Source organism: Castor canadensis, chromosome 17, assembly GCF_047511655.1.
Source record: "Castor canadensis chromosome 17, mCasCan1.hap1v2, whole genome shotgun sequence".
Lineage (NCBI taxonomy): Eukaryota > Metazoa > Chordata > Mammalia > Rodentia > Castoridae > Castor > Castor canadensis.
This window is the reverse complement of record NC_133402.1, coordinates 8,405,962-8,413,884: the sequence shown is the minus strand read 5'-3', so window position 1 is coordinate 8,413,884 and position 7,923 is coordinate 8,405,962. Positions and strand designations below refer to the sequence as shown.

At 54.9% G+C, this 7,923-nt stretch overlaps 1 protein-coding gene across 2 annotated transcripts in view; it reads left to right on the top strand.

The window, feature by feature from the left end:
* The first annotated feature begins 957 nt into the window (after window positions 1–957).
* The window catches only part of Grin2a (glutamate ionotropic receptor NMDA type subunit 2A), a 363,152-nt gene continuing 356,186 nt past the window's right edge, over window positions 958–7,923 (top strand). The window contains exons 1-3 of one of the 2 annotated variants that reach the window (XM_074059492.1): window positions 958–2,013; window positions 2,599–2,789; window positions 4,277–4,708. In XM_074059492.1, coding sequence (XP_073915593.1) covers window positions 4,295–4,708 — 414 coding nt within the window. In that variant the 5' untranslated portion in view covers window positions 958–2,013; window positions 2,599–2,789; window positions 4,277–4,294. The remainder of the gene's footprint in view (window positions 2,014–2,598; window positions 2,790–4,276; window positions 4,709–7,923) is intronic. The other variant, XM_074059493.1, reaches the window with a different exon arrangement.

The following is a 7,923-nucleotide window of genomic DNA, read 5'->3' as shown; positions in this document are numbered from 1 at the left end:
TCCCAGAGAATTCAATATCCAACCACCAGCTCAATAATAAACCCTCAAGTCTTAAGGAGCTGGGTCCCTTTCCTGCAGGCATTATAGTGCTACATTTGTGTTCTTGAAGGAGGTCCTCCTCCCCCACTCCTGCTGGTTGCTTGAAAGGGATCTCATATTCATTGAGCACCTACTCTGTGCCAGACCTTGATGATTCTTTTACCAAAAAACATGCCGTCATGCCTTTTCTTTTTATTATAACCCTGAAAAATAGGCATTTTTGCTCCCCCTCCTCCATTTTCCAGATTAGCAATCCTTAAAGGAAGAGAAATAATGCCCAAAGGGGGATGTCTCGGTGTACTATGACTGCCGTGGGAACACACTATAAAAGGCATAACTTATAAACCACAGAAGCTTATGTCTCACTGTTCTGGTGATTGGGAAGTCCAAGATCAAGGAGAGGCTGATTCAGTGTTTGGTGAGGGCTGAGTTCTGGCTCACAGATCACCCCTTCTGGCTGTGGCCACACTTGAGGGAAGGGACTAGCTAGCTCTCTGGTGTCTCTTTTATAGGGACGCTAATCTTATTAGGCCCCCAGGATAAAATCACCTTGTAAAGGCCCCTAAATCTAATATCATCACCTGGTTTAACCTTAACATATGAATGGGGGTTCAAACATTTAGACCATAGCAGGTAATATTAGGCTGATAACTGGAGGTGGGATTAGAACAGTAATTGCAAAGTTAAAATGTAAGACCCCTTCCCTTCCAGGACCTGAGAGGATACAGGTGATTGTAGGAGGCGCAAACGTCCTCACTTGATAAGTCTCTTCATAGCCAGTCGCTACAATTCCAGCCAGCCAGGCAGCCAGCCTCTAATCCTCAGCTAGACCGGGTTCTCTGGCTCACCCCTTCTGGTAGCCTTGAACTGACAACCTCAGGGCGACTTCTGTCTAGTGAAACTCAGAAAACAAGAGGGAAGCAAGTGTGTTGGGGAGGTGGAGTGTAGATGTCTTTCTTTTAGGCTTCCGACTCCCTGAGATCAGAGGAGTGGGCTCCCTCGCGGGGGTGGCGAGGCGCAGGGAGAAGCACTGGAGCAGACTCTGTGCGGGTGTGTGCTGTCGGCGCGCCTGTGCGTGGAGCGGGGATTGCTGTACCCAGCGCGAGGCACTGGGGGAGGAGGAAGCGGTAGCGGAGACCTGAATAATTGATTCTTCAGCCGCACCAGACGCCCGGAGCGGGCGGAGAGCGTGGTTTCAGCACCACGGACAGCAGCGCGCGCCACGGCAGGCGCCCCCACCGCCAGCCAGACACCTTTCCTGGCCTTGTTCGCCGCCGTGCGCTCTGGGAGCGAGTGGCCGCTCTCCGCGCCGCCGCCTAGGGACTGCGGGGTCTGCCTCGGCCCGCCTCCGGGGAGGGCGGCTGCGGGCGGAAGACGATATCGCCCGCTGGAGCTCCAAGCGTCTTCGGCTTGCGCGGGGGCTGCTGCGTCTCACTGGCTAAGAACAAGTCCTAAGTTGGCGTGGTGGGCGCCCCTGCTTTCCTCTCTTCCTCTTCCTCCGAGGCGACCGCAGCAGAAGCACGCCCCAGGCACCTGGTTTGCCAGTGCTGGGAACCAGGGTGGCCAGGCACTCTTTGGACTCTTGCCGGCAAGTGGGGAAGCTCAACGCCCAGGGCGGAGCTGGCCCCGCAGCGAAGGGCCCCCAAGCGAGCTGCCTTTCCCCGCCCGCGCCTCTCTCGGCCGGGGACCGCGGGGATCCCCGGCCACACGGGCGCGCGCGCTCCCACACTCACTCACACTCACACACACCAGCCTGGAGCTGGGCTGCGGAGAGGGTGCTCCGGCGCGCTCGGAGGACCAGGCAGCTGCTGTCCGGAGCGGGGCAGGAAGCGGAGCTAGGGCTCTTGGAGGGAGGCTCTGAGGGCTTAGCCCGAGCATGGGGCCGGGTGAGCTCTGAGAGTCGTGGCCGCAGCCATCAGCCCTGGAGATGACCAGGAGCGGCCACTGCTGAGAACTATGTGGAGAGAGGCTGCGGTGAGTGTTGGCGCGGGACGCTGAGCCTGGGAGGCCCCCTTGGGAAGGGGATGTTGGGAGGCCTGGATAGGAGAGGGGCGGCAGGACTGCCAGAGGGTCGCTACGTGGGAGTGATCGCACCTCCTTCGGGGATCCGGGACCATAGGAGCCCGCGTCCTTCCTTCCCCCTCTACTGCCAGCTCGTTGCAAACTCAGCCAGCGCCCCCTCCTTCCCTCCTCTTTTTCTCCCTACCCCCCTGGCTCAGCAGCTCCTGGTCGCACAACTCCCAGCAGCCGGCGCTGGGGAGGTGGTAGGGGGTGAGGGTAGAGGTGCCCACTTAGCTTCTCGTGGGTGGCCAACCTGGGGCTCCCATTCTCCTGTGCGCTCCTGAGCGGCGCTCCTTGTCAGCTATAGGGATTGAGGATCCGCACTGAGGGTGTCTTGGACAGGGAGCTTTAGCTCTCGTTCTCTGGTCGAGCCCCCGGGGCGCATAAGGGGGCTGTGAGCATTGCAGACTGCAGCCTCTCCCCTTTCCCTCCTTCGCCCCCCCCTTTCCCGCTCTGGTGGGCTGACCCTGTCTCTCCATCTCTCCTCCGCCCGGGTAGAGCCCTGCTGCAGAGCCTCCGGCTGGGATAGCCGCCCCTCGTGGGGGCGATGCGGACAGCGCGGGACAGCCAGGGGAGCGCGCGGGGGCCGCAGCATGCGGGAACCCGCTAAACCCGGTGGCTGCTGAGGCGGCCGAGATGCTCGTGCGCGCAGCGCGCCCCACTGCATCCTCGACCTTCTCCGGCTACAGGTACGTCCCAGCAGGAGATACAGGCTCCGTGGGCCCGGGAGGAGAGAGACTCGACTGGAGGGAGAGCATGAGAGGGATCGGAGAGGGAGAGAGGGAGGGAAAGCGCTAACACGGAGCCCGGTAATCACGCCCTGGAGGAGCACCAGGGGGCGCTGCGGCCCCGCACTCCGCCGTATTCACCCAAAGAATGCCAAGGCCGGTGCGAGTTCGCCCCAACTTCCCCCTGCTCCAACAGCGCCCGGCCCGAGGGGCGCGCGCGCGCACACGGGTGCACGGCTCTGCTAGTATTTGCAGACAAGCGCTTCTGTACATCTGGCGCGGTACATGGGTTTGCACCATCTGAGGACGTGTGAGGACTCCAACTGGCGATGGGAACCTCTACAGAGGCCTGCGGATGTGTGCAGAAAAGCGCGCGTGTCTATGAGCGTGTGCAGCCCACTGCCCACATGTGCCTAATATTTGGCAACAGGGTCCGCAGTGTGAAGGGTGGGAAAGACCTGCACAGTCCGCGTCCATCTGAGAGCTTTTGGGGAACCTACGTTTTTCCCCACCCCCACCACGCACGTTTTTTGCCAGCTCCCACGCGCTGCCCCGCGGAGGGGGAGAGGAGGCGCCTACTCTCTAGAATTCTGCATTGCACACAGCGTGTGTGAGAGAGGGGGTGTGGGCGCGCGTGTGTGCACGCGAGTGTGTAGGGGACAGGGTCCTGGGGTCGCTCGCACTTGAGTGAAAGCCTCTCTACTGCCCCTCTGAGCCAGAGGGGGGCGGACCCCAAGTTCCTCCAGGCACGGTGGAGCCTGACCCGCAAGCTAGCGTCTACACTTCCAAGCGCTGGGGGGGGGGTGTACCCTGCTGGAGAGGACCGGGGTCTGCAGCGGTTGTCACGCGTGAAGCGGGTCTGTGGCGTACGGAGCACGCTCGCGTGGGGTGGGGTCTGCCAACTGGCTCAGCACGCAAGCAGGCTGCGGTGCGCGGGCGCCGCCTCCGCACCCTGGGTCTGTCGTTCTGCGCGAGCAGGGGGTGGGGTCAGGAACTTGGTCAGCACTAGGGAAAGCCGCAGGGATAGGGGGCTTGCTCTGTGCATCTGCTAGTGGGGTGTGGGGGTGGAGGGTCCACGGCTTGCTTGGCGCTCAGGGGCTGTAGTCTGCAATTAACTTGGGGAATACCGTGGGGAATGAAGACAGAGTCGGGGATGCGGTTGGGAAAGCGTCTGGAGGCAGGAGACAAGAAGGAGGCAGGATGGGAGAATGGACTTGGGGGCAGGGATGGAGAATTTGCTCTGGTTGGAGTTGTAGATGGAGTTGGAGATGGGTCGAAGGATAGGGATGACGTCGGGGATGGGGAACGGAGTGCGTGATGAAAGGCAGCCCGTGCTGGGGTTAGGTTTCATTCCTGGTTCCTAGAGAGGGCGCGCGGGGTCGGTGATCCCTTTCCTCTGAGCCCCTTGCTCACTGTCGCCCTGCCTCTCACTCTCCTCCACCTTGCAGGGGCCGAAAGTGGCGACTATGGGCAGATTGGGCTATTGGACCCTGCTGGTGCTGCCGGCCCTTCTGGTCTGGCGCGGTCCCGCGCAGGGTGCGGCGGCGGAGAAGGGTCCCCCCGCGCTGAACATTGCGGTGCTGCTGGGTCACAGCCACGACGTGACGGAGCGTGAGCTTCGAAACTTGTGGGGCCCGGAGCAGGCAGCCGGGCTGTCCCTGGATGTGAACGTGGTGGCGTTACTGATGAACCGCACCGATCCCAAGAGCCTCATCACACATGTGTGCGACCTCATGTCTGGGGCGCGCATCCACGGCCTCGTGTTTGGAGATGACACCGACCAAGAGGCTGTGGCTCAGATGCTGGATTTTATCTCTTCACAGACTTTCATCCCTATCTTGGGTATCCACGGGGGTGCATCTATGATCATGGCTGACAAGGTAAGATCGGGAGGTGGTGTCTGCCAGCACCATGAGGGTGCCAGCTATGTGACAGCCACTCCATAGGGCACCTCTAGCATCTGTCTTGATCTGAAGGCAGGAGGAGTCATGGGTTTTGGCTTCTCTAATAGGAAATGAATGGAAGTGCCCTTTACCTTGGTTCTTAAAGAGGCACCTACCAATGCAGAAAATAACGAAGTAGGGTAGATAGTGGTGGTGAGTTGTCTGGCGATTTGCAAGTAGCACAGAGAGGAGCCTGGGAGCACCTGAGAAGATGGCTCTTGTTCCTATCATATCCATTTTACCTGATTGTTCTGAGGAAAAAAATGTACATTTTTTCCCTTCTTGTGGTAACTAAAACTATCTTTTAGAAAATATTAAGAACTAGTATGTTGTGGGATAAAGCACGAAGGTTTTAAGTAAACCACAAAAGGATAGATGCCTGGTTTTCCCAGACTGCAGTTAGATGGACACAGGTGGGAAGTCTGAGAAGTCCTGGGGTACAGGAATGTAGGTGAAATCTTTCCTCTAGGCAGTGAGAGAAGAGAAGCAACTCTGGGACCAGAGCATGGAGGGCCTGGCATTTTCCTAAGTGGTCCTTGTGTGGAATTGGTGACTTCATGACAGGGCCTCAAAACCCTCGTGAAGGAGTTGGCTCCCAAAGGTGGATCTTGGTTGAAGAATTTCAAAATGAGGGAAAATGTGTCCAAATGTCTTGACTTAGGATGAGAGAGAAAATCTTTTTGTTGACAGTCTGGGAGTACTGGTTTGGAGAAGAGGGAAGAGAGATTGGAAGGTTTGACTGAGATGTTAGGAGGGCACTGATGTGGAGGGAGGGAAGAAAGTTGGAAGGAAGAGTAAGTGAGAAATGAGGAAAAAGGGAAGGGCTGTGATTCCATGTAAGACCCAGGAAGGGATTGGGGGTGGAGTAGGAGAGGAAAGGGTGGGAGTGTTCGTGAGCCATGGTCCCCAGCCAGAGACCTTGTTGGAGAGTGTTACTTAGATAGCAAGAATCATCCTGGTGGAAAGAGTGGACATTTGTTACAGCGTTTTCCTTTTGACACTCTCAAAACACTTATCTATCCACCACATCAGAATCTGCCTCTGCTCAGCACTTCTCACCAGCTCCTTTGGGAGCCGTGTTAATTCTTCTGGGTCTCCTGTGCTATAGCATGTTCAGCTGAGGCGTACAGCTGATGCAGTATCTTATTAAACATTCATTGTAAATGGTCTGCAGCCTTGCAGAATCCCCACGTGTGGTGGTGGTGGGGGGACTCCTTTCTGAGTTGAGGAAAGTAAGGAGTGGCTATGATCTGCCCCCAGTAGATAGGTCATTTCAGAACTGGAAAGGGCCGTGGGAGTTAAAGACTTGGTCAAGACCACACACTTTGTGATAGCTCTAGGTTTCTGGTTTTCTGGTCTCAAGCTGTGAGCTTACATTGTACCAAACCCAACCCATCCTTTAACTTTGTCAGCATAAGGGACAGGAAATCAGTCTTGTCATGTAGGAGGCACTGAGCCATGGAGAGGTACAGTGACTCACTGTACCTAGAGGGCATAGAATATAGTGAGGGGCCAGCCTTCTGACCGAGGCATGATGGGGGAGAACAGCAGGAGCTGGGGACATGATTTTGGGATCTAAATATTATCATCGTTCCTTTCTCCATCCTGAAATTTAAAGGAGCAGCACATTAAAAAAACAAAAAACAAAAGACAAACCAATAACCATATTGTAAGTGACATTTCTTGATCTACCAAGGACCAGTGTAACCCAAAGAAGAACTTTGGCTTGAGACTGGGAGGCCTGAATAACCTTCTAGGTCTCTTCTATGTCTGAGCTGGGAAGCGTGTGGCACAGGCTCTCACCTGACTTATCCACCCAACTGTAGGCAGAAAGGCAGGTGCAGAGAGTGGGCTCATGGATGAGTACCTCTTGATAGGCAGCCATCTGCTCAACAGTGAATCTTGACCAGGAGAATGCCAACTAGAACAGCAACTGCTCCTCCACTGAAAGGGGCATTAGAAAGGGAGTTTTTAGGAGGCAGAGATATAAGCATCCTTCTTGCCTAGAAGATGAGGCTTCCTTATGGAGATGTGGACAGAAGTGTGTACTTAAGAGTAAGGAAGAAAAAAGCAATCAGGAAATAGCAAGAGGAAGACAAGAAAGCTCCAGAAAATTCTAGAAAAGACAAGAGTAGGGAAAGACTGAAGAGGGAATGGAGAGGAAGGAAGAAAGAAAGGGTCCATTGGCTTAAAAAATGGAGAAGGGAATTGGCTACTCCTTACAGTTGAGGTCTTCAGGGTTGGTCTTGGAGAGCTTGCTCTCCCCTCCCCTGTGATTCTGGTGGAACCAGAGTAGCAGGGAGTCAAAGCAGCGAGTGGAGACAGCACAGGGGCATATGGTGGGTCCCGTGTGTGGGAGGGGCAGGTGATGCAGAGAGGAGTTGGTTTGAAGGGTGGTATTTTGAGAAACCTGGATGCGCTTAAAAAGGAAAGAAGTTGTCTGAGATGTGAACAGCCTTCCCTTCCATTAGTAACACATCTAGTTGGCATGTGCCTTTGCCACCTGTTTCGGTTAGCGCTGGCTGAATATTGAGTGGAGTTTATTTGGCTTTAAAAAAGTAGTCATGGGATGTTGCTGAAAACTCTGCCTTGCTTGGGTGTGGCAGTGGTGCTATGACAACAAACTCTTAGCCTCCCCAAATTGGCAAGGCTCCTCATCTCCCCCTAAGATGATGTGACTTGGTAAAGTTGCCCACCTGTGCTCTCTTCACTTCTAGATTGGAAACATGGTGGTGTCCACATGGATAAGACCAGTGGTTAATTCGACTATCAGTTAAAATGAACACATACACACAGAGACACACACCTCCACGTCTTTACTTTTCCCTCTGCCTACTTGACCCTTGAAGAAAAGAACAAAGTCTTCTGATAATTGAAATGGGGTTAAGTGTTAAGATTTTCTTGTGTTAATTTAATTTACATTGGAGGTGTTAATTTTTGCTTGTTTCACTGGGTGGTCTTGCAATATAATTAAATTAGAGGTGAAAATAATGTCTGGTGTAGATAAAGCTCTAATCTTCCTTTGGTTTGGCCATGTTGGCTGTATGCAAGTGGAATACACTCTTGCTGTGGTACTTTCCCTGGGGAATCAGCAAATGGACCAGACCTTTATGCTTCTGCTTGGTATCCTGGGTGGGGGGAGGGTCCCTTCC